Source organism: Cavia porcellus, unplaced genomic scaffold (assembly GCF_034190915.1).
Source record: "Cavia porcellus strain 051 isolate PalLab524CR breed Dunkin Hartley unplaced genomic scaffold, mCavPor4.1 scaffold_50, whole genome shotgun sequence".
Lineage (NCBI taxonomy): Eukaryota > Metazoa > Chordata > Mammalia > Rodentia > Caviidae > Cavia > Cavia porcellus.
This window is the reverse complement of record NW_026947533.1, coordinates 4,070,510-4,097,753: the sequence shown is the minus strand read 5'-3', so window position 1 is coordinate 4,097,753 and position 27,244 is coordinate 4,070,510. Positions and strand designations below refer to the sequence as shown.

The 27,244-nt window shown below is 44.0% G+C and overlaps 1 protein-coding gene across 1 annotated transcript in view; it reads left to right on the top strand.

Moving 5' to 3' along the window:
- LOC134475033 (zinc finger protein 20-like) overlaps nucleotides 1–25,561 on the top strand; it is a gene marked incomplete at its 5' end in the record, with an annotated part of 155,439 nt that extends 129,878 nt beyond the window's left edge. Inside the window, one exon of the mRNA XM_063244398.1 lies at nucleotides 25,467–25,561. Within this exon, the coding sequence (XP_063100468.1) occupies nucleotides 25,467–25,561 (95 nt within the window). The remainder of the gene's footprint in view (nucleotides 1–25,466) is intronic.
- Nucleotides 25,562–27,244: the final 1,683 nt, after the last annotated feature.

Sequence of the window (27,244 nt, the reverse complement as noted above, 5' to 3'; positions counted from 1 at the left end):
TTTGCTCTATTCAATATTATCTTTTGACTGGTTTTAAAATGTTCTGCATTTGTTTGGATGTCACTATAACTAATTGAATGGAAACCAATTGTGAAGATAACAAGAAATACTATGGTACCTATTACTGTTGTCATGGACCCTGCTGTGAAGTTCTGAACCAATTTCACTGCTTTGTCTCAATTTGCTTTGTTCTGTTTGCTCTGTTGTATTTTACTACCTTGGAAATAAAATTTTGAAAAAGCATAAATACTAATCATTTTTCACATCTTTCAAAGTAAGGGAACCACCACCAATTCCTTTTAGATGATGAAATCACCCTGATGACAAAGCCAGACCATAACGCATTAAAAAAATGGTAATAACGTAATGGCCAATATTGTTAATGAACATACACAAAAATATTCAACTAAATGCTCATCAGCTAAATTCACCAGCACATGCAAAATTTAAACACCACAATAAACACTGGGTCCACTCTCAGTGGTGCTAGAATGGTTCCACTTACACAAATCATTCATTGTCACTTGCCACATTCACAGCATGAGGCACAGCTAACACCTCAAGAGATTTGGAAAAATCACTTTGAGAAATTGAAACGTTCACCATCCTTTCATGATAAGAACCACTCACACACCATGTGTAGGAGAAACGAATCTCAGCACAGCAAAGAACAGATATGACAAGCCCATCACTGATATCATGCACAGAGGCTGAGAAGCTGCAAGATTTGTTTCTCAGGTCAGGAAAAAGACCAGGCTTTGTACTCTTTCAACACATTACTTGAAGTCCTAGACCTAGAATTAGTCAACAATAAGAACCCAAAAGTTTACCAAATCAGAAAGGAAGACTTAAGAGGTGTCTCTGTTTCCTGAGGACACAATATTTCATATAAGAAACTTAAAACTCCACTGAAAAACTTTTAGAACAAATTGACAAATAACTTCTGTTTCAACGTACATAATCCATATGTCATAATCAATTCATATTAATGTGCTTCAAACAAACTGCAGACTCAAATACAAGGAACACAATCCATTTCATAATTCATCCAAAAGAATTAATGCTAATGTAAAATTTAAACCAAACTCACCTGTTCTTGGATAATTATAGAAATTGAAGCAATGAGTGAAGTGGCACTAAGAGAAGAAAAGACAGACTGTGATGGTGGATGGGAAGAATTCATGTTGTTATAATGTACATGCTACCCACAGCAAGCAGGTGTTCAAATGCCATTCCTGTCAAAATATCAGTGCCATTTTCCTAGAAATAGAAAAAAACAAACAAACAAAATGAGAATGCACAGGGAAAGACAAAGAGTCATCCTATAGCCATGGAAAACACATTGAAGTTAGAGTTAACAAAATACATAGTTTTCTGGTATATAATAAAGTGACAACAGTCAAAAGGGTCCTATACTGCAAGAACTGGACCACAGATTAAAAAGGCCAGCCCAGTAGAGAAAAACACATACAGTCACCAGGAATTTTGTTTTGTTTCTCCTTTTTCCTTCCCTTCCCTCCACTCCCCGTCCCCCTCCGTTTCCTTCATTTCCCTTTCCTTTAGTTTTCTTTCTTTTTCTTTTCCAGTTTTTGGTCAGGTTTTACCTGTGTAGCTTTGGCCTAAGCTGAACTCAGAGTATGTTGCAGGCTTGTCTGGATCTCCCAAGAATCCTGCTGCCTCAGCCTCCTGAATGCAGGCATTGCAGGCATTTTCAACATTCCATGCTCAGCCAATGAGTTTTTAACAACACTATGATGAAACCAACTCTGGTGGTGTGGCTTGTAATGCCAGCAGTCTGGAAAGCTGAGGCAGCAACACCAAAATTTTAAGGACAGCCTCAGCAATGCAACCACTTATCTAGAACCTGTATGAAAATAAAAAGAATTTTAAATGTGGAAGGCCATGGAGCTAAGTGCAAATCTCAGTATTCAATCCATAGAAACTGAATGCAAAACAAAACAAAAAAAAAAAAAAAACGTGGAAAGTCCAACAGTAGCAAAAATAATATTTTACACTGTCCTGGCCTTCTGGAGGGCAGTGTGCCCCAAGTGGCATTAGCTTTCACACTTTTTGTGTGGTTTGACTTAAAACAATCATCAAAATCCATGAGGGATAAAACAAAAAACAAACAAACAAAAACTTGATAATGTGCTTGAGGTCACCAAGCCTCAGTCCCAGTGCAGAAGGCATTTGCAGTGATATTCTGAAGCACATGATGACCACAGTTACAAAACAGAGAATCTACAAACAGTGTTAATGGGATTTTCAATCCTACTTACTTTGAAAAAAACTGCCAGTTAGGAAGTTGGTATATAGCTTAACTAGATCCACTCTTTCTGCAAAGTGTCTAAAGATCAAAGCCAAATATTTCATTCTATGAATGCACAAAATTACTGCTGATTACCAACTCAAGATAATGTACATCTGCATTGCTAGCACTCTGGGAGAGGGAGGGAGATTGAATAAGGAAAGGTTTAAGCCTGGCATGGGAACTCACAATCTTAGTGAGATTATGATTTAAAATTTGTAAAAAGATTAACAAATTTTACAAATGTATGAAAATATAGATCATTAAGAAATCATTGTGCACAATACAGTAGCCAATATTATTCTCTCATTATTCTTCTGTATTTTATTCTTTTACAGACTTAACAATAGCATCTTTTATGTGGACCTTATTAATGTGTACTTGAGTTACATTAAAATACGACAAGAAAGTCTTTCCAAAAAACAGTAACCCTTTGCTCAAATCCTACTTCCATATATAAAGTTAGTACTAAAATAAAAAGAACCATCAAATTCTCTTTATATTATGCTTTCCTAATCCTAAGAGTGTATATTCAGTAACATATCTACATTCATCTCAGTTAAAAGGTCAAAAAATTGAAACAGTTCAACATCTTGGCAGTAGATCAATGTCTACCTGATGGGAAACCTAATGCTCAGTGTGCTGACTAAAGTACATATGTAAGAAAAATTCAGCAAGATTAGATTTGTTGATTTATAGATGATTTTTGTGTCTTTTTAAACCTTTTTAATGTATTTTTTATTTCAATTTATTTATTTATTTTTGAGACAGGATTTTGCTATGAAGTTTAGGCTTTCATTGAACTCACATTGTATCCCAGGCTGACCTCAACTCACAGCAATCTTGTTGCCTCAGCCTTGTAACTTCTGGCATTAGAGATGTTTACTACCAAACCTGGCTCTCACTTACTTTTAAAATTTTTTCCAAAATTAAATTACCCAGGATTATGTGCTATGTCATAGTTTATCAAGTGAGTTATATAAGATATAGTCAGAAAGCACTGAAAATGCACTGAAGGAGACTCAAAATCCTCACCAACACTAAACATAGTGTAACATAACATAACATAACATAACATAACATAACATATTATAGCATAAAAAACACAATGAAACAAAGCAAAACAAAATAAGAAAACAGGGTGGGAGGTTTAGTTCAGCAGTATAAGTGCCCACTTGGAAAACCTGAGGTCATAAGTTAAATCCTCAGTACCAAAAAGAAAACAACCATCTAACTCTGATTTTAAAAAATGCTTCCAATTGTACCTTAACTGTTTATAAGCTAATCATACACAAGACATATAATCTGGCAATTTCACATCAAAGTACTTTTTCGTTGAAATCAAAGTCTATGTCCATTCAAGACCATGTATAAGAATGGCCGTGTCAGCTGGCTTTCCAGGTCTAACCCAGAAACAGAACAAACGGCATCAGTAGATGGGTGACAGATGCATGAAAAAGTTGCAGTTTGTGTGTTCAACCCCATGAGAGTGTGTGGTGGCTCCACCACCAATAAGCAGCAGTATGTGGAGAGACCAGCACAGAGACACTGTTTGAAGGAGACCAACTAAGGCCATCAAGATTGAACAGGCTCAGTGCCATCATCTCTTGGAAAGACAAACTACCCATCAGGGACACAAAGCCCATGGTGTGTTGGGATTTCAACAGGAAGTGAAAACAGCTACTAGGAGACAAATTCCCCAGGAGGGATGCCCATGTGTCCTCATCAGCATGGGGTGAAGATGTCCACGGCTTTGCAAAGCCTCCCCTTGCCTCACCACCTGTTGTCCCTCCTCAAAGTAGGTCAGAGTATAGAGTACTACAGTGTGTGGTTTAGGTAAACATCTAAAAGTAGCAATGAATACAATGATAAATAAAATTGGAAGAGAGGGGAAGGCAGGTGTGGGTGAAGAGCTGCCCACAGGTAGAACTCAAGAGGAGACTCCTGCTGTGGAGCACACAGGAGGTCCAGCTCTGCAGCTGATGGACAAAGGAATCCAGGTGCTAGCTCTTGCTGTGGGGCCAGAGCTGGTGAGGGAGCTGCAGGTGGAGCTGGCAAAAGGTCAGGAGGTGCAACTTATGCATGGACTGAAACTGGCCCTGTAATTTCAGGAAGAGAAAATATCACAAACTGTCCATGGATTTCTTGGGGCAAAACCTTCCCACTGCCTGTCAGAGGCAGCTGTGTGCACCAGCTCAGCCCCAGCAAAGCCTCCCAGACTACATCCCCACATTGACTGCTCCTGGGTCACACAGCATTTGGGCACTTTGCTGAGTTCCAAGGCATATTCCCTCCCCACAAGCCCACGAATTCTGGAGCTCAGGCCTCGGAGGTTCAGAATGCTCTAAGTGTTCCTGAAGAAGCTTAGCCTGGGGATCTACATGGAAGGACAGTTCCAATGAAGAGTCAAGAACAGAAGATGTGGACTTGGGGCAAAAGGGAGCCAATTGAGTGAGAGGCCTGATATACCTGGCCAACTCATCTGTCGGGAAGGGTGTGCAAGCCTTCTGCCCAGTCTGTACAGCATCCAGCCACAGCCTCTCCCACACACAGTGGGGCACTTTGGGCCCAAAGAGCCCTTAGTGGCTGAAAGAACTCTCCCTCTATGAGAGGGAGACCTTGCGTAATTGTATCACACTTGTACTTTCTGACACATTGTCTCCCTGCCCCTCCCCAGTGCAGTCAGCTTGGTGAAGGCAGTGACTGGTATATGCAATGTCTTTGCACTCAATGGATCAGGGCTGCATCTCCATGAATATCTGAGAAGTGAGAGGTCACTCGGTATCTGTCTTGCCTCTCTGCAGTCTCTAGCTTAGGCAGTGATCCAATGCTGTAAGCACTTATGCATGGTCTGTACCCACACTGAGGGAGGCCTGGGTTGCAGAAAAATGGCTTTTAGGTGACCAATATCTGTTCTGCTGAAAACGGTGACTCTGTGGCCTCCAAAGAACATTGTAACTCAAAAGGCCAGGAGTTGCATCTGCTCTACTTACAAGGTCATGGCCAATACCCAGAAATGTGTCTGCACACAGTGTGTCTTCATGCGTATTTGTAGCATGATTACACCAATTTGCTCTTCCATGATATCTGACAGTAATGGATTCTTTGCTGTCCTCAGGGTTTCCTGCATTGAGCAAATCCTGAGGCCCATATAGTGACTCTCCAATCTCCTTTCCAAAGAATAGAACAGCTTCCCCCAAGTGTTGGTCAGTAAAGGGGATGGAAGATCTTCATGGGAATCAGCCCAGGCTCTACTGTAGGTCTTCATGGGGCCAAGGCCAAAGCTAACCTCTTTGCATGGAGCCCCCATTTCATCCTCAGTGAGCCTGAGTTCTCAATCCACTCAGCACCTCATCGTTCAACATTTTAAACTGAGGTTGAGTGATCAATTTGCACATGGGCAGGACCTGAATCTGCAGGTGGCCAAGTCTTGCTGGGCTGCTAAGGTAAGAAGTCACCTTCTCAGCTTTGGTGCCTGTGGGGTTGAGATGTCAACCATGTAGGAAGCCAGAGAGGAATGGCCGGGGCTGGGGCAGCTGTCCAGGAAGGCTAAGTCCAGAGTCTCCTTCAGGCTGTGACGTCCATCTCCCTGCACCTGGCTTGCTATACAGACTTCTGCCAGGCTCTCTGATGGCTGACTTCTGATCTGTGATGAGACAGTGGGGTGACATGGAATTGGTGTCATGCACATGACTTCTCAGAAGGGTTGGAGCTGAAGCAAAGTCCACACTCCAAATGGTCCACAAAGGCGTGTGCTACAGGGCTCACTAAGGAATACTACCATGCTCACATCACCTTGATAGAGGAGAGGCAGAATAGAAGTCTATGCATTAACAAAACCTATGAGTCTTGAGACAGCCTCCAATTTTAGAGATGAGAAAACGGAGGATCATTCTGGATGTCCAGATCCATTAATGAGGCCCCACAGAATGTTCCCCAGTTTCCTGATAGAATGTCCACAGGAAGGAATTAAGTTACCCTTCCATAGCCATGGAAGGTGAGCAGCTGTGTTCACTCCTCTTTTCTTGTGCTCATTTAGCCCTGAGGCTCCTATGATAGGAACTGCAGTGCCTGAAAAATTCCTGTAAGGCAAATGCCAGAGAAATGGACAGAGTGGACTGACATTTGAGGTGAGAACATCTGTGGTGAGTTGATGATGTGTAAGAGGTGGGGATAGGATGGAGAGGCAGCCAGCTAATGGTCCATGGACACCAGGCCTAGTGCTGAATATGAGATACAATGGCAGAATGCAATCATGCCAAGAAATGAAGTGACTTTGTGTTTGTGTCCCATTTCCCCTTCTCCCACCAATGTATGTACAATGACCTTGCCTTGACAAGATAGAAGCTGAGTAAAGAGTATATGGTATTTGAGCACTTGGAATCTAGATTCCTTGAGAGCAGGACCACTTGTGCAGTGTTTGACAAGTCCTGGATGGATATGCTTAAAAGGTTAATCTGATCCTAAATTACCCTCAGTACTCTATGGGCCTTTATACAGTCCCTTCTGCTGACAGACCTTGCCCCAGAGCAGATATCTATTGTTATTGTGGGTACCATGTCTGGAGCAGAGACATGACACACAGGACCCAGAGGCCAGCTCCATGCCACTGTTCTGTGTACAGCTCTGTTGGGGCAGAGCCTAGAAGCCTGGAGAAAGTCTGAGGTTCTGAGAAACCACAGGATTCACTTTGTTAAACAACGTAAACTTATGTTCCTCAAAGACAAAAAGTACTGTCCCAGACTTCTACCCAGGAGGACAGAAGATGACTCTGGAGTCTGTGGATAAACATGGCTGCTGCCCTTCTCTTGCCAGCCCTGTCTTAGATGGGGACAAGAATGTGACAGTGGCCAAGGCTCAGTTTCCCTGTCTCTGCCCAGGAGAATTTGTCCTCAATGCCTGTCCACAAACCCCCTCATACTGATGACCTAGTGACGAAATTGTTTATGCAGTCTTACAGTGGTGGCCAGGCCTAAATAGCCCTGTCCTGGAGTTTGTGTCTCTGAGTGGCTGGTGATAGAGCCTATGGACATCTGGCCTAGGCTCCCTCTTCTGTGTGGGTGCCTGGGGACTGGGCCTGGTGAATCCTGCCCTGTGCTGACTTTGATGGTTGGGCAGTTCCTGGTGAGCATCCTGAAGTATCTTGGCTGAGTGAACCATCCTCTCACGTGTTCCCAGGTAGTTTTCTCATGTCAGGTCCTGAGGCTGGGATTTTGAGGCCTGGGGAAGCAGCTTAACATATTGACTGATCACTCTCTCTAGCCAAGTGCCTGTGAAGGCCAACTGTCACCAGACCAAGGTGCTTGGTGACCAGAGCCTTCAGAGTTCTGTTTAGATCTGTTGCCAAGCAAATGAGGTCACATGCTAGGGTCCATAGCTGGGCTGCCCCCTCTAATGCCCAATTTATTTTTATTGTGGAATAAATCTGTTCTCCTTAGAAACAGCAGGTGGAAAACTGGAAAACTGAGTGTGGTTTTACACTTTGCTGAACTTTGAAAATTTAAATGCGGCAAACATGTAGATGCTTCAGATGTGGCAGGCATGGTGCCAAGCACACAATTACATCCAAAAGGTCCCTTGTCTCTAAAGATGAGGTATTCAGTGTCTTCACTTAGAGATCTGTCACATTTTCAGGTGACTTGCTTTCCTGGGCATATGTTAGTTTCATTTCAGTTCCATTATGGAACATGGAGATGTTCCCAGATTGCCCATAATATTTTTCCTTGAAGGATGTGAATGTTTCATGTTAAAACCTCACATGTCTAGGGGAGGAGGATTCCTAGTAAGTCTTCCTCTCACACACCTATGAATGATTACTTATGAGTCCTTGGATGTTTACTTCAGCTGCACACTGTAGTGCTCCATACTGTGACAGCCTATGAGGGGGGACAGAAGGTGGTGAGAGCAAGGGAAGGCTTTGAAAGGCCATAAATATCATGGGCCCATGTGGATGAAGGACACATGCATGTCACTCCTGGGTAACTTGTCTCCTAGCAGCTGCTATCATTTCCTGTCCTCCCATCCCAAACAGACCATGAGCTTTGTGTCCCTGCTGGGTAGTTTGCCTTTCCTGGTGTTGAGCCTGTTCAGTGGCTATGCTCTTTGATTGGTCTCCTTGAAGCAGTGTCTCTGTGCTGGGCTCCCCCTGTGCTGCCACCACCTGCTGTTATGGGTTGAACCAACCGCAACTTATTCATGCATGTGTCACCTATGTGCTGATCGCAATTTGTTCTGTTTATGGCTTGATTCTTGAAAGCAGGGTACCACAGCCATTTTTATTCATGTTCTTGTGTGTATATACACTTTTATTTCAAAGAAAAGTGCTTGAATGTGAAATTACTGGATAATATTTCTGTTGTATGGCTAACTTAGAAATTCTTGAAGTATCTTTGGAAGCAGCTGATTAAAGCAGAGTTAAGTGTTGGTTTTTGTTTTGTTTTATTGTGCTATACTATGCAATTCTATGTTATGTTCCACTATGTTATGTGTTGGTTAGGATTTTGAAACTCCTTCAGCATGTTTTCAGTGCTTTCTGATTTGATTTTGAATAATCAACCTGAGAAAATATAATAATGTAACATAATTTGACTAATTTTGCTTTGGAGAAAATTTAAAAAGGAAAACCCAGTCAGGGATGTTGGTGCACACCTGTCATTCCAGTACTCAGAAGGGTGAGGCAGGGGGATTGTAGTGAGTTTGAGGTCAGTCCGGGCTACAAAGTAAGATTAAGACCAGCCTGAACTGCATAGTGAAATACTTTCTAAAAATAGAATGAAAAAAGAATGAATGAATGGATGAATGAATGTATGAAAGACAAAATAATGTAAAAATGAAAAGTCAAGTCACATGTCAATTGAGAAATCAAATCTTTGTGAGGTTTCCTTGAATATGTACTTTAGTGAACACAACTAGCTTAAGATTTACCATTATGGAGGCATTGATGTTCTGCCTGGTATATGCATTGTTTTAATTTTTTAAAGTTTTTACTGAAATAACTGCAGATATGTTACTGAATGTACCTTCTTAGGATATGAGTAGCTCAGTATGAAGAGAATTTGATCATTCCTATTTTCTCTGTCCTAAATTTATATTTTGAATTAGAATTTGATCAAGGGATTACTATCTTTTTTTGAAATAATAATAAGAATCATATAAAGATACTCTTAATGAGTCTATAAAATGGTAAAAATAATTATAGATTAATAGTGGTTAATGTACCTTGCACTGGGGTTTCTAAATGATTGATATTTTCATACATTTGTAAAATTATTTACAAATTTTAACACATGGTCTCACTAATTTTCTAAGTTTCCCAGGCTAGGCTTAAATCTTTCCTCATTCTCCCTCACCCTCCCAGAGTGCTGGGATTACAGGTGTACATTATCCTGCATTGGCAATTGATAGCAATGTTGTGTATTCATGTAATAAAATGTTCAGCTTTGGTTTTTAGATATTTTGCAGAAAGAGTCAATCTATTTAAGCTATCTGCTACCTTCCTAGCCTGCAGTTTCTTTCACAGAGAGTAAGACTGAAAATCCCATTAACACTGTTTTAGATTCTCTGACTTTTAACTGTGGTCAACATGTGCTTCAGAGCATCACTCTAATTGCCTTCTGCACTGGGACTGAGATTTGGTGTCCTTGAAGCACATTCTCTTTTTATTTGATCCCTCCCAGAATTTGATGATTCTTTGAATTCAGACTCCCAGAAAGGTGTGAAAGTTAAACTACTTGGGGCACACTGCCCTCCAGAAGGCCAGGCCAGTGTAAAACATTATTTTCCCTGAAGTCCTACTTTCCAAGGGTTTGTTTTGGTTTTTGGATATTGATTTTTGTTTCTATTTTTTGCTCTGTTCATCAGTGTGTCTGTCCCTGATGTCTGTGGGTCAGTGATACCAAAGGAAACTACACACCCATTAAGGGTCATATTTCATTTTACTCAGGGATGCAGCCATTCTCTTTTGTATCCACAAACTAAGCCTACAGTGTGTATTCTTGTGAGTAACTACTTTCAGTTATTTAGTCTTAAGCAAAATATTCTCATCAGGCTGCTTTTACTGAAGGAAACTGTAGCTGTCATGAGCCCATCTCTTATTTCAGGCTCCATACCTTGACAAGCCTGCAGTGTCCCCATTTTCTGAACTGCTCCACAGCTGTGGTGAGTCCACATGCGGCAGTTGAGATCTGCACCTGAGTGAAAGACATTCAGTCAAAGTGGGCTCTGTACAGCATGACCTTCTTGAACAGAGGTGCCCTGAGTGAGATAGGGGCCTCAGGCCTGCAGGGAGGAGCTCTGGCAGCAGGGCCATTCCAGCCATCTCCTGTCCAGCCTGCAAGCTGTGCTGCTTTGCTGAGAAGCTGACTCATGGATCAGCAGGATTGAATCTGGGCCTTTCTTGCCATGGTTCCTGCTAGGTGTCATGGTGTCCAGCACCTCTGCCTGGTCCATCTTCCCCACCTTCAGATCTCAACAGAGATCTGCACAGCTTTGGGCTCCCCATTCCAGGCTGCAACTCTATGCATAAACTTCAGGTGTGAAATCTGTGAGTATGAAACTCAACCTTTATACACTTAACCTGTAAATTCAACATCTAAGGCTTCATTATGAAGAATGAGGTTGATGACACCCATATTCTCATCTTATTCAGCTTGGCTGTCAATAGTTAGAAACCACTGAATGTACCACAGCGGAGATCCTGCATCGATTATAAAATTACAGTCACTGAAAAAGTGACAAGAAGGCCATGTCTCAGGCCATGTCCCCGGTGTTACCTGAGATGATAGAGAGTTTATGGCCTGGCCCTCTCTCTACCCAGCAGTGAAGACACAGAGGCCCACGCAGCAGGTGAGGACAGGAGAGAGGGGCTCATCAATGGCAGACCATGATCCTGGGGGAATGCCTATGTCTTTTTGTCCATTTTCTTGTTCTGTTGAATTAATTATAGTGCTATAGTATTAAATACCAATATAGTATTAAATATTACTTCTATTCTCTTTGGTTAACAACAAATAGTGGCTAATTTCTTGAATAGGTAAGTGAAAATGGATGATTTAATTACATTACATATAATGAAATGCACAGTACATACTTTGAATATCTATCTATCTATCTATCTATCTATCTATCTATCTATCTATATATGTGTGTGTGTGTGTGGGTGTGTGTGTAAAGGAGTCTTGATATTCATAAAGGCAACACTCTGTTTATCACTATCTCTAACACATGAGGTCATGCAGAGAGCCCTTCCATGGTGCAGTGGAGCTAGAAGCCACCCTAGAAGCCACCATGCGCATCTGTGGCTGCTACTGCCAGAAGACACCAAGAGATTTAGTTCAGTATTTATTTTTCGAGCAAGGAAGTCCTGAATCTTCCTGCTGCCAGGTAGCTCAGGGGGTGAGCAGCATGCAGAGGAGCCCAGCACTGCCTGCCTTACACCCCTTTCCCCACCATATCCATGCTGCAGCCCTGCCAGGGTGCAGCCAAGACTCTGCCTCCTCAGCCCCAGGGTCCTCAGTTCCTGGGTCCTGGCCTCAGCCTCCACCAGGCTTCAGGTGCTGCCATGTGTTCAGCTGGCATAGTGGGTGGGGCACACTCTCAGCCCCACATACACAAAGATCACTGACCACATTCACCTTTCCAGTCTGCAAATTTTACTCCTCTACTTTCTGACTGAGGCTTTGCAATTGGAACAATACACAAAATTGTCATTACCTTTTCTTTTTGTGCTTTTTGTGGTTTCTTTATTTATTTAAACATATATTTAGAATTGCATTTTGGAAAAAACCTTTATTTGTCTTTTCATGCCACAGTTAACTGAAGTTCTTACAAATTTTTACTGCAATTCAAACCCATGTGATTGAATGCTCAATCTGCAGCTTTATAGCATGGGGGAAACAAAGCAGAAACTGAATTTGGGGATATTTCTTTGCCTTGTAGAACCTTGAAAAGAAAACCTTGTTTCATGTGTTTTTACCTCCAAAATATAGGCTTCAGTACCATCTGAATCTGCCACTGACAAAATGAGTTTCCTGCATTTATTTCAAACAATCTCATTTCCCCTCAACTGGATAAGAACATTGTCTAAGATTTCTTATGCCCAAACTTGAAAAATAAGTTCCAGTAAACAAGAGACTGCTATCCATCCTGAAATCATGATGGGATTTTATGTAAACACATAGTCCAGCCCACACCCTGGCATCCATGAGCTGAGAGAGGGGCAGATGGCTTGTGCAGATAGAAACACCTAGAAATAGTCAACCAGCAGCTGCAACAAGCAGGGAGCAGAGCTGCTGAGCCTTCACTGTTGGGTGATGGAATAGTGTGGTAGGTTTTATCCTGAGTTTATTGAGGTGCCTTGGCAAATCCAGGTTGTTGCAGGGATTATCCTTACAAAGGAAAATCATGTACATGTATCATTTATTTGCCATTTTTCTTTTGCATTTATGATTTTATCCTCTGCCATTGCAGACCCATTCACGGGCATTATTCCCATGTCTTGTCAAGGGTCAGTTTATTTACACAACATGCAGAGCACTTTTCTCAGCCTTGTTTCTCCAGACGTGTGCATTTTCAATCATTTCTTCAAAAGAAGCTAAACAATTTAGTTTGAGCAAACTTCAATTGTGTTGCTGTGCTTCTGTGTGACTTCCTTGTTGCCAGACCTGAAAAAGGCAGTGAGTTGGACCTGCTGGAGGGTTATCCCCAGAGGGACATGCTTTGCACAGCTGTGCCAGGAAGGGCTGCTCATTAGTTGACTGGCCACCCTGACATCCAAATGTCCTTGCCCCAAGCTGGTCTTGGTTTTGGGAAGCACTGGATTGCAGTAGAGACTCCCTGTGCACTGGCTGGCTCTTGGAAAGCCTTGTGTTGCCATGAGATTGTCACCCCCAGACCTTCACCCCCTGTGTCCCTGGGATCAGGGCAGAGATCTTTCCAGCAGCCAGGCACAGCATCCTAATGGTAGCTCTCCTGTGCACCCTTCACATGGTGGCTAGGGAGGGTCCAGTTCCTTCCGGCTTCAAACAGTACTGTGAATCAAACTCTTGAACAGAAATCTTGAAAAGTTGTGCAAATTTCTCTCTGGAGAAATCTCTGTTCTTAGCCCTGCATGCTCCAGGGACACATGTGTGTAGCTCTGATGGGAGCTGAGGGTCAAGGCTCTGCTGTGCACCCCATAATCTCCCCAATGCTGTTCAGCACCTGCCTTAAAACCAGCCATCAAATGGGGACACAGCACATCTCAGGGATGTGTCCCCTGCATGCTTCAGCTTTGGGAGGCTCAGCATTTTCTGTACTTGTTCCCATTGTGGTGATTGCCTTTGAGTTACAATAATTTGTCACTTCTCTCACAAAGTGGACTCTTGAGACATCTATCACACCTGTAATAACAATCATCTATCTGAATATTGGTTGTATGGAAAGATTTCCTGCTGTGGTCTCTACATTAGTCTTGTTTCTGTTTTTAAAATGCAGTGTATCAGAACTTTCAATCTCCCTTCTGTCACTGAAATCATGGGAGAGCTTTTCCAACATGAAAAGATAAGTATTTACAAAATGGTCTCCACATTTTAGCTGTAGACTTTGTCTATCTGGTATTTTCTCTTCTATAAAAGAGCAATAACAGCCAGTCTCCTCCAGTAATGTTTGGCCACACACAATCTGATGCACTGATATGAAAGATTCAGAGTAGCAAATCACATTCAGAGAAATGTTAGAAGCACAAGGGGACTAGTAGGAGAGAACAGGGCTGTGGCTGGGTCCAAAACTGAGCATAAAGCTGAAACTCGACAGATGTGAATATTATATAAATTGGTGATGTGCTTATGGGCTACTGAGTTGAACATGTTGAAACTAATGAAATCTTAACTGTTAATTTAAATTAACTTAGAATGTAATGTTTAGAAGATTACAGACATAAGAGTAGAAATGAAAACTGAAAGAAATACAAGGGGTACAAGGGAGGGAAGGGAAAGCAAGTACTTTGCAGGACTTGGCCCTAAGTAGAGCTCAGAACATCTAACATGGAGCCAACAACAGGCCCAGCTCTGAAATTCATGAAGATCTGGTACTGAACTGGGCATAGCTTTCACATTGATCCCAGAGCTGGTGAGGTCACTGGAGGTGGCAAAAGCCCTTCAAGTAGGACTTGAGCCCAGTCAGGTACCAGCCCTGCCTCAGAGGAGGGAGAAAAATCACCAAATGTCTTTTGCTCCTTGCAGGCCCCAAAGCCTCCCAGGGCTCCTTAGAGACAACTCTGTGCACAAATACACCCCAGAAAGTTAACAATCTGCCTCACCCCACTCACTTGTGCATGCCTCAGTGTTGCAGAAGGCCCCAAGTCTGAAAGCCTTTCTCCGTTTAAAGTGCCACGTGCCCTCTGCAGAGAGTGATAGACCAAGGCCAACCCTTGCTCACCATAGTTCTCAGCTTTAGTGAGCTCAGGTTGTTCCAAATATCCCAGGTTAGTGTGGACTGGGTGTCCCAACTTGGTAAGCAGCACCTCCGAGGAGTCAGTAAGGGAAGCGCTGGCCCTAGGTAGGACAGGTGTAAGCAGCAGCACAGGTCTGGCCTCCCTCCCAAACTGCCCTCCCAAGGCATCCTGTGGCATTTGACAGCAGCCTCTTGCTCCAGCTACAGAGTCCAGCTTCAGCTACTGTGCCCTGAATGGGGCAGTGCTGATCCAGGCAGCCCTCATGTGCTAATGGAAGTCCCTGGACAGTGCTGTGACCACCTGTCCTCCATTCCTCAGGAAGCCTGAAATGCATCTCCCTTTCCTGAACTCATGACATGTTGCCTCTGTGAGAAAGAGGGTGGTATGTTCAGTGTTACTCTACTGGATGCTGCTCTATAACTATCTGAGAAGTGAGTGGACAGAGGGAGTGCTTCATGCTTGCCTTTCCACCATCTTCAGTTCATATACTGATGCAACACCCCATTCTGTGTGCCTTCTGGGGACTCCCCTTCCCCTATTATGTGTCTACATGTACAGAGGCCAGGAACTTAGGCACATTCACCATAATGTGGATAGTACCTGGTCTGCTGTCCAGGGTGACTGCGTGGCCTGAATAACTTGAAGTCACAAGAGAGCTGTGGTTATTTCTGCACTGGTCATTGCACCATGGTCAGTGGCTGCTACACTGATGATTAAAGGCAACAATCAGCTCCTTCCATGATGTCTGTGTGGACCTGAGTCCTCTGGTATCCCCCAGAGATTCCTGCTCTGGGTACTATGGAATCCCATGGAATGACTCTCCATTTTCTTCACAGTAAACAGGACAGCTTCATCCAAGTGAAGGGTCCTTGGCAGGAGGCAAAACTTGCCCATGGGGAAGGAAAAACAGCAGTTCAGCCAGGGTCCCTGCTCTGAGGAGAAAGACCTGACTTTAGACCTCACTTTTCACTCTGATTTCCTTTATAAGCCTAGACAAAATACCATTCCTCTCAGGGCATTCCAAGACTGTCCCCTGCACTGGAGAGGTCATCCTGGCATCTGCTTGCTAGGGACATTATCAGTGGTATTTGATGATCTTCGTAAAACCTGTGCACTGCTGTCACATAAGCAAAGTGTACAGAGTTAGAGGTGAAATCCAGGAAGAGCTGGGATGGAGGTGAATACAGTGCATACAGGCCTGGCTCCTCCTGTGTGGTGGTGGAAATGACACTCACCTCCTGGACCTGTTTCCCTGGAGGCATCATGAAGGGGTGGAAGTTCATCAGTTCAGCCATCTTTATGTTCCCTAAGCATCACAATTTCTTATATGCATTATTGTTGTGGTCTTGAGTCAGGACCTCACACAGGCAAAGGAAGCACTATGGATGGAGCTACACCACAAAATCTACTGGCATTGTTTCTAGATTCACATATGTGTGAGTCACGACAGCCATGGCCTGGGCACCTGCTCAATAGCTGACCGCTCACCTTCTGATGGCCACATCCTGAGTAAAGCATTCCTTGTTCCTTTAAGTATGGATCTCAGTTAGTTTTTATTATTGTTGTTAATTAGCATTAGCAATGCTGAAAGTGAGCCCAGGGACTCATGCATGGTAAGTGCTCTCCCCAACTCCAAGGTCTCTCCCCAACCCCTCACTCATGCCTCAGCAACAGATATAGCAGATATCATGTGATGTGACTTCTTAGGTCCATGTATAAATAACTGTCACCAATCTCCTGCTGGTTCCCTCTTGTGTTCTTTCTTGCATTCTGGCTTTTTGCTTTTTTTTTTTTTAATCACTCTGTATCTCTGGCTCTATGATGTCACTGCTATCTCTTCAGCTTCCCTGATGAGAGACTGAAGACCCTTGAGTGACAAAAAGGAAAACAGGCAGAGGAGACACCAGGCATTTGTCCTGAGTCCTGCTTGTAAGCAAGGGACAGAGCCTGAGAGCAGATTCTGCCACTGTGATGTCTCCACTGATTCTGTAGCTCAGTTCAGTAAGCTGTTATGGTAGCAGCCCCAGAAAAGTCTCCTGGGTTCCTAATACACAGCTCCTTTGTAGTTTGTTTGTTCTTTCAGCTAATATTTGATATTTACATTCCAGTTCTCAGTTATTGGGAACAAACTTGATGTGACTATCTTGTAAAATTCTCTGTAGTAAGTAGAGAGGATTGGATGCCCAGAATCCTAAGCTAGTCAGATGTGTTACTCTTAAATTAACTGCCAAAATGATGTCTGAAGTGAATGTACCACTAGCAAGGCAGATGGAGTCTCCTTCCTGCACTTCCTCACCATCACCAGTGTGTTTTGACCTAAAAGATAAAGTCTGCTATTCAGTGCTCTTCAAACATAATCACTGGTATCTTCTTGTGGGATGAACAGTCACTCACCTGGTAACTGAAAATGATAAGAAACATGTCTGAGTTTATTTTCAGTCTAGTTGTGTTTCTCACTGAAATATTTTTTTTCCAATTCTCTAGTCTGTGTTTTCCACATTTTGAAATTGATCGCTGTTGTGTTTTCTATTTCTTTTATGGCATAGAAAGAAGGGTTTCTCAGATACAGGACTTCCAAATAGTTTATGTCAATCTATCATTTGCCATTTTATTTTGTTTTTGTATGAGGAATTGATCTCAGGAACTCACACTTGTCAGGCAGGTGCTTGTGCCACTGAGCTATATCTCTAGCTGTCATTTTATTCTTGTAACATGTCTTTTATGGAGCAGTTCATAACTCATAGTTATGAAACCTATTTTATCATTTTTTGTTCTCTTATGGATCATGTTTAAATTTTGCTAATTGGAATTTTCTACCTATTCCTGGAGAAGCCCAATTTTGTTTCATACAATGTGTATTTGTTATTTGCACATCCCTGGGATACCATACTCACTTCCACAACTAAAGGTGGGAAGATTTATGCTGGCTGTCAGTGGTGTTAGTCCAGGGTCGACTCCAGGGCAGGCACCACATAATAGAAGTGGTAGAGGCAGAAAGCTGGTGACTTAATGGCACAGAAGCAGGGTAGAAATTGAGGTGCCAGAGATACACACTTTCCTTCCTCAACCCCTGACCCATCTCTCAGAAGAGCCACATTGACAACTCCATCCCAGGAACTCATCAGTGGATAAACCCATGGAAAAGCATAGAAGCCCTATGATAAACTCACCCTCTAAACACAAGAACCTTTGATTGAAAATTTACATCTAAATCATAAACTTTACTATGGACTTATGTTTTGGTTCTGCTCCTTGATCCTTTCTGATTTTTCAGTTAATCCTTATATGGTAAGAGTTAAGGGTTAAGAACTTTCTTTTTATGTTGCTCTCTATGGATTACACACACATTTGACACATGTACAGATACACTTATCGTGGAAGTTTCTCTTCTTCCACTGAAATGCTGTGGAATTTTCTGGAAAGTCAATTTTCCATGTATGCATAGTTCTATGGGATCTCTATTCTTGTCCTTTCACTTACCATAACTGTTTCTTCCTAAAAATGTTTAAATTTTATTTTGAAGAGAATAAAATCAAGCAAGATAAAACATAATAAAGCCAATCAAAACAAACTAGTGTGACACAAAACTTCAAAACAATAGGAAATCAATAGTTGTCTTAATACATCTTGTCTTCCAAACAGCTGCAGATATCTTCAGACATGGTAAAAATCAAACAGAACAGAATAGAACCAATAAAAACCAAACAAAGAATACAATAAAGACTTAAAAGCAAGACAGGAGTAAATCCAAAATGGCTACCGTAATATATCTTGTTATATTTGAAATAGCTGCACATGCCTTCGAATATAAGAAAATCAAACAAAATAAAACCCAACCCAACAAAACAATGGAAATGATACATGAATTCAAAACAAGAGAATAGGGAATTTAACAATGGCTACCACTTTCACAAGGAGAGCCCTATAGATGCCACACTGCATACCAGTATCCTCTGAGTAGATGATCAGACCATGGGCCCTACACCTGCAAAGTCAGTGAAACACCAAACACAACAGGCATCCAGTCACATTTCACCTCAATAACTCTCATCACAGCCTGAGTTTGTGAAGATGGGCCAGTCACTTACTGATGGTGGTGAAGGTGATGGTGGTGGTAGTGGCGGTAGTGGCAGAGGAGCTGGCTATTCTTGTTTCCCAGCCCACAGGCCAGAAGGGACTGGAGTGTGCCTATCTACTCCTGGTGGCAAAAACCTGCACAAGAAGAGGTTTGTCCAGAGGACTTGCTTCTTCTTGAATTCTTGTTCTCTTCCCCCACAGCCCATGAATGGCATTGACTCATGGGATAACCCTGGGATCTGAACGTCCCCTACCTTACCTCCACTGGTGGCAGTGGCCCGGTCATGGCACTGGTTCACAGGGAAGGCTTGCTTCCTGGTGATTTCTTGTTCTCTTCCCCCATAGTCTGCAAATGGTGCTGACTCATGGTCTGGTTGTTGCCCTGGTGGTGGTGTCTCACACATAGTGCTTGTTCCCAGGTAGGGCTTGCTTCTTGGAGAAATCTTTCATTACTGTTGCTTGGATATAAACATTTTTCTTCAAATCTCTTTTCAGTTTCCCTTAGACACTGACTACCTCTTTTATCATCTCAGCATTACACCACATATATCTAAGTATGTCTGAAATAGATTTTATAGATCTCGACATGTTGAGTAAAACTGAGATTATTTCCTACAACACAGAGAATATTGAGATAGAAAACTTGCATATTATGCAGCCTACTGAACTCAGATTCATGCTGCTGTAAACGACAAATGGTTTGCCACAGAGGGCTGGTGCATGTGGTGTGTATGTGAGGTAAGAAATCCTCAAACATCTTTCAGGGAGTGTGAGGAAAGAAGAGCAAAGGAGAAGGGCTCCCCTATGTCCTGCTGTCCAGAAAGCAATCACCATATCAAACCTAGTTTACCCACCCTTTGAAGGTTGAGTGCCAGAATGCAGTGGTTCACAAGTTCAGGCACATTAAACAGCTGTTTGATCTAGGGTTGAGGTCAAAATATGCTGCTGTGTCAGCTGAGATGGCATTGTGAGTGGGAACCTGTGTGGCAGTCATCTTGACTGAGCACAAGGATGACCCAGACAGGGCGTGCCAGTAGAAACCAGAGTCCAAGAGTCATGGTTTATGTCTGTGTCCCCCAGGCCTCATGAGTTTGCATTGTGTATTTGTGATTTGTTCATTTTCTAGTGGTTGGATTGATGATGTCAGCGCTCCATCCACATAGGGGTGGAGCCAGGATGTGATGTAATGGCAGGAAGAAGGTATATCTTTCTGTTTGCTGGTTTGAGCTTGCTGTTTGCAGCCACCATGAAAGGTGGCCCAGCCATGCCCGCCTGTCTTGGAGCCAACTGAGTGTGGACTGAAACCTCCTCCAAAAACTGTAACAAATAATCCTTTCCTTTCCCAACTTGGGCATCAGGTATTTTGTCACAGTGATGAGCATAAAGTAACTAAGAAAGAAATTTGGTACCAAGGAGTGGGGTCATTTGCTGTGACTATATCTGACCATGTTTTTTGAGAGGCTTTGGAAATGGATTGTGGGAGATGGCTTGAGATTTTGGAAAGGTTTGGACATGTCGCCTGGATGCATAGAGCAGGAGCAGCTTAGGCTGTTCTGTAGAGGAGATTCTGTTCAGAGCTCAGATGAGAATGCTGATAGAAAACCTCATGGTAAAGACCAGGCTTGGGAGGTTTCTGCTGAGAAGGACTGCATTGGTCGTTGGAATCCACAGGATGTGTGTTATGGATTGGCAGAAAGTTTGTCTGCATTTTGCTCCTGCCCAGAGACTTTGCCTGAGACTGAGACAAAGGGCAATGGACTGATTAATCTTGAAAAAGAAATTAAAAAGCAATCAAACATTGAGGCTGTGGCATGGCCATTGTTGGGGGCTTTCAGCCAGCTTTGTTTTAAATCAAGAGCAAAGAGCCCAGCAGGATAATGTATAATGCTGTGAGTTTGGCCCAAAGGAAAATTCCAGGAAGGTTTGGGATTGTAAAGACAGAGTTGAGATTTTGATTCCTGAGGAGAAACAGAGAGATAAGAAAGATGACCTCAGGGCATCCCAGGAAGTGGGTCCCCACCCTGTGCAGCCACACAGCAAAGATGAAAAATTTTTTCAGTGGGAAAAGCTGCAGAGCACCATGTTCCAAATGCCACGTGAGGTTCCAGAATGGCAGCAATATAGAGAAGCTTTTTCTCACAATCAGGCAACTGACCCCTACAGCCAGGAGAGAGAAAAGCCTGGCTACTGCTTCAGCTAGCAGCAAACCTTGGTGGCATCCACAAGGTGCTGATTTTAGGTGCAAGGAAAATGCATGAGTTCTGAGGGTAAGACAGCTTCTACCTTGATTGCAAAGGGCCTGCGAGGCCAAGCAGTTTGCCCCTGAGAGGGCAATTTGTGAAAATGTAAGGGTGAAGCTGAAGGTGCAGTGGAGATCCCAGAAGTTTGGAAAAGCCAGGAATGTGAATGATCCAAGGGAAGCTGCAAAAAGTGAGCAGAGAAGATTTAAGAGAAAAGCCGCAGGAGTTTAAATCACTGGAAGTGCCCTGGGGGTGGAATCACCCAAGCCTTTTGTAGCTTGCAACCAGATTGCTTCAGATGCTGAGTGTGGAACTCTAGGACTTAATGTTTGCCCTGCTGGATGTTGGACTTGCTTTGGTTCCAATGCTTTATATTCCTGTTTGTAACTTTTGGAATGATAAAAGTTTATTTTTTGCCTTTGCATTTGAGAAATGTTTAATCTTGTTTCATTTGTACAGGGGGTTACAGTTAAGATTTTGCCATAGATCTTGGAGAAGACTTGGGACTTGGACTATTCAGCAATGCTGAAACTGTTAGGACTTTGGCAACTCTTGGAGGTGGACTAAATGTCTTTTGTATAAAAGATGTACGTTAGAGTCCTGGGGGCCAGGGGTGGAATGTCATGGTTTATGTCTGTGTCCCCCAGGCCTCATGAGTTTGCATTGTGTATTTGTGATTCATTCATTTTCTAGTGGTTGGATTGATGGTGTCAGTGCTCCACCCACATAGGGGTGGAACCAGGATGTGATGTAATGGCAGGAAGAAGGTATATCTTTCTGTTTGCTGGTTTGAGCTTGCTGTTTGCAGCCACCATGAAAGACAGCACAGCCATGCCTGCATGTCTTGGAGCCAACTGAGTGTGGACTGAAACCTCCAAAAATTGTAAGAAATAAAACTTTCCTTTCCGAACTTGGGCATCAGGTTTTTTGTCTCAGTGATGAGCATAAAGTAAGTAATACACCAAGCCATCGAGATGGCTGTGTGTTTGACCAAAGAAGGCACCCTCTGAGACCCAAGCAGAGGTGTTGAGCTCTCAGATGAGCAGAGAAAGCCCTTCACAGGAATGAATGCCTGGCAATTGCCAGTAGTGCAGGATGAACAGTGACAACACTTACTTGCTGGGCTGCTAATGTGGGCTCTGCATGCTTTGTTATCTCGGGGGACTTCACCTGAAAAAAACCCCTTCGGCCTCATAGCCCAGATCAATAGCATAGTGGGCAGGATGAAGTGAGTGTCCCTCTTGTAGTCTCTGAAGACAGCACCTGACAACAAGCGATAAACCTGAGGGTTTGTAGTCAGGTTCCCTTAGGATCTCCCTGTCAACCATAGGCATTTTTTGGTGGAGCTGGAGGCCCTTGAGACTGGAAAGTGGTCCATCTGACACTGTAGGACATGTTGAAGGCCTTAGAAATGATAGACATGTGAATCCCATGGAGGACGTGGAATCGCAGCTAGCTCCTACAGAAGCCACACTGCACAACCCAGGGAGTACCACCCTCTCCTAAGGTTAAGGCCCCATGACCAGGACAGTCCCTGTGAGAGTTCCCTGGTATTGCATGAGAAGCCTTCTATTTGACAGAAGGTGCAACTGGAGCAGCCCCTAACCCAAGGAGGGGGAGTCTCAGGACCATCCATCTCTACCTGTAACACATGTATGCAGCCTCCATGGCTGTGGAACATCAGAGCTGGTGAAATAATTCAAATAAAAGGTGAGTGAAACTGTTCCAATGTGGCTGTTACAGCTATGGGACAATGGGGCTGATAACACAAAGCTGAGCCTACAGGAGGTGTCCCAAAGGCTATTCCAAACAGCACTCATTCTATATGACAAGTTCTACAGAACATGCCAAGGACAGCCCGTGAGGAGATAAGCAGACTTTGATAAACTGGTTGATGGCAGCAGACTTGGAACAGAGATACCAGGCCATCAAGGTGCTGATTCAGAGAGCACGGCCTCACCACAGAGACTGGGGTCTATTATGTTCAGTGACTGGGGGTGCGTGACAGGGAACCAAGGAGCATAATGGGATGCAGCCCCACTTTGTATTCAACAGGTAAAGATGGAATTGGGGCACCCTACTGTGGCATAAGTACCAGGTCAAGTGGTACCTGTGTAACCATGTATAACTGATAAATGATAGAAACACTTGGGGTGGCAACAAGCTCACCAGAGTGATATCCACTGATTAGCTAACTATAGCAGCCTCGTAAGTCAATGAGCTGCCTATAAATATGGGCCATGTGCTGCCTATAAATATCCACACACTGAGCAGGAAACTGCACCTGGGGATTCCCATATATCCAGGGCACTATCAAACCCATCATCACAGACACAGTGCCCTATTGGGACACTGCACTCTAGATGCCACCATACTCAACAGGTGCCACCATACTCTACAGGTGGCCTGGTTGTTTTATCTGGTGGCTGGGTTGCTACCAGGACCAAGGGTATAGACCCATTCTTCCAGGTTGAAACCCTTGGTAACATGTAATCCAGGCCCTGAACCTCACTTGCCAGGATTTGACATTGCTAATGGATAAATTTCTCAAATGCTAAACCACATGACCCTTGCTTTACTAAACACAGCAGAGGAGGGACTTGTGCCCTCTTGCATGTGGAATGTGGCATTGATTTCCCTGATCACCAGAGGCAGGAGCAAGAAGCCTTGCAAGAAATGTGTGTGAAGTTCTCTGCCCTCCAGATGGCACAGCAGAACCTGCTCATCCAGTACTAGGAATGCTTGGGATCCACCTAGCTCTGTGTGGCCATAAGCTGTGCTGTGGTGGCATTAGCAGTTTTATGCCTTTACCTTTATTATCTTTTTGTGCACAAGTCCACCTGATGGGTCACTTACAATAAGCACAGGTTCCCAACTTTGAGGGGGTGGGATGTGGGAAACCACTTCACACTGCTTCAATCCCCAGAGGTTTGGAGGACCCGTAAGGACATGTCCCCACCATTTAGCATTAGCACACCATGGTCACAGATATATAAGCAAGACTTAGCATAGACAACTGTGTATGTGTCACGCTTGTAACAGTGCACAAGAATCTAATGCCTGACAATGGTCAGTATATATGGGCTGGATGATAAAGATGCTTGCTTACTGCTGCTGCTAATGTTGGTTCTGTGTTGTTTCTTCTGCATAGTGATCTCACCTGCCAAAATACCCCTTTATCTCCCAAACTGTGAGAAAATCTCATGCCCCAGACACAGGGAACTTCAATACCAAACCAACCCACAGGCCCTGTGCCCTGTCCCCAGGCACTCATCACATCCAAAACCCCAAATCCCTGGTGGACACAGCTTTATAGAGGATACTGAGTTTCATTCTTCTGCCCTGGCATCATTTACTAAGCCCTGTGATGGACATGTGCCTCACTTCCACCCCTGTGCCCCGCAGGTCACTGAGGGTCTCAGCTGTTCTGACCTGGACTAGAACATGGTTCTCCAGGCAGCAGATGTGCGATTCCCCAGCTTGCTCCTCTGACTATGGTCTGAGAGGAGTCATTCCCAGGCTGAAGGTCCAGGGAAATAGCACCTCTTGGCCCCACTTTCACACATGGCAGGCAAGTACCTGGGAATGTGGCCTCCCTTACTCCCTTAACCTGAGGGAGGTCACTTGAACTGGTATCATGGCACATGGCAAGCTAAAGCACAGGATCAGTACCAGGCAGCATGGAAAAATCCAGGTCCCTGTGTATGGTTCCATGTGGGAGCTGAGCACCATGAATGGCAATTTGGAGACCTGTTACTACGGAGCATCCCAGAGGTGACCTAAGGTGTGGTCCTTGTGTGATGCATGTGTATCTGGATACATAGGGAGACAAATGCAGATGCTCCTGTCTGGAGGAATCTAGGTACACACAGTACCATTGAAATGACTCAGGGCATGGACAGAATGGAATCTGGCCAAGGACAAAGGTTGGGCAAACCAGATTATGAAGCAGGTCCTTCAGATCTTGACCACACTTTGGAAACCAAGTAAGTAATGGAGCCCCAGACCAACTGTGTCTGGGGACAAATTTCTCCGTACTGGGGCTGTCGGTGTCGCTCCCGGCCGGCAGGAACAACACACGATAAATTCTGACGGTGAGCAACCTTGTCTTTATTTGTCTCCGCGTGGGCCGCGCAAGGCCTCTGCTCTGCCACCAGTCCTTTCTCACCGGTGGACTTCCTCTATCTCTTCTTGCAGGGAGGGTCACATATCTATAAATATGGACTCATCATCCAATAGGGCAACAGCAAGCAATGCAAGCTGATTGGTCATCGTCATTGGTTGCTAGGTAGACCAATCTATTGCGCGGGCTGTTTAAGTCGCCAGGGCAATCAGGGGGCAAGAAGCAGGCGCCATCTTGGCTCACTCGATGGGAGGGGTAATTTAGCTCAGGCTTTGCCTTTTCCTACAGGCCGCATGACCGCCACGCATGGTGAACTAGCGGTGGCTCCCAACATGGGGCCATGCATGCCTTTCCTGTGCCAAGACCAGCTGACTATGTTATAAGGACTGGTAGTATAGTCAGCTTGTTAGTGGCATGTCGCTGGCCCCTCAGAAGCTGGACATCACCTGGACAGGTGATGGGCTCAAGTCCCACCTGTGTAAAATGCACACATGGAATGTGCCTCTGTCCCATTGGTTCTCCCTCAGGTGTTCTGGTCAAGAACCATGGGATCAATTCTTTTTATCTGGCCAGCTAGTTGCCAGACTGCCACTGTGTTGTCACCTTCCTGCTCTCTGGCTACACAGTCACAGCACCTGGGTCCAGGTGTCCATTTAGATGAGTGTGGTCGGTGAGGCAAGCATCTGTGCAATCAGCAATGGGCTGGCTGAGTTTTGAGAGGCTGCAGAGAGGTGCGAGAACCCCATGTATTTCATTCCCCACCACATTGATTCTGGGGTCATAAAGTAGAGAGTAGTGTTCCTTCCAGTCAGATGTCATTTTTTACGACAGTTTTCTATCCCATGACCATTTACTGGAAGGCTGTGTGTATCTGACAATCCCATATATACAGTATACATAAATGTATACTGAAGCCCTTGTTAAGCATCTCCACCCAGACTGCCTGGCAGTAGCTCAGCCATGGAAGCTCAGTAGGAGAGAACTAGGGAGGGAGGTGGAGGAGGACCAAGGGCTTTTTCCTGGAGACAGCAGTTACAGAAGGGATGGGGGCTCATTTGGCTATCTCTGTCAGAGCCAATTCTAAGCCTTTATCCTGAGGCCAGAGAAGAGACATCAGTTTTGATCACTTTGCTAGAAATCAGGGGTCTGAGCAGAGCTACAGAGGCAGGGCTTGGGAGCCAGACTGTGGGCTCCTCCTGATTTGCCTGTGTTTGTTTTTCCCTTTCTGTTCCATGACTCAGTCATCACCTGCTATTGACAGTGAGGTTTCACTTGTCTCCCCAAGAGTGAGCTGCTTCTGGGGATCTCGGGTAGCCAGCACACAGTGAGATCTCTATGTGTCTCTGTTAGATTGTACCTAGAGCAAAGTATAAAAGTGCATGCTCCTATGATAGGAAGATTAGTCCCAGAAATTCCATTAGCGAGGACTTAGCCTGAGGAGAGCTGGGACTTTGTTCTCAGGCTTGCTTCTGCTTGAAGGACTCCTTGCCAGCCATGCAGAGGGTCTGCTTCCTGTGTGAGATTTTTTCATTAGTTGCTCTTCTTCTCCTGAAATCTCAGATGTAGATTTCCTTTCTGTGTATTCATTCATAGTTTATTATATATTTTATTGCTATTTATACTATATACTAATTACATTGATAATAGGCACGTGGTACATTAAATGTGCTGAAAAGAAATTAGGCCCTATGTGGTACATTATAGTACAACCCATGAACCAGTGACTGTTATCAAATTTGCTTGAACTGGCCACCTATTTCCTGCCACAGCCATTGCCAGCACAAGCCCCTGCTCCATCTGGGGTGTCCTTTCTTTATGGCCAATGCAGAAGGTAGTGATGCACAGTTTGAGAGCTTATCACCATTTGGCCTGGTGTGCGTGTTTGTGTGGGGTCATGTAGGAACCTGGGACAGCCTGGTGGAGGTCATGTGTTCAGGCTCTCATGGACACTGATCAGATGGCTTCTGCAGTGTTGATGGGCACAGACTCAGCACAGGGGGCAGTCTGCAGCCACTACCCTTCATGCATGCTATTTGGGAATGGAACAGGGCAGGGCTCACTGTGAT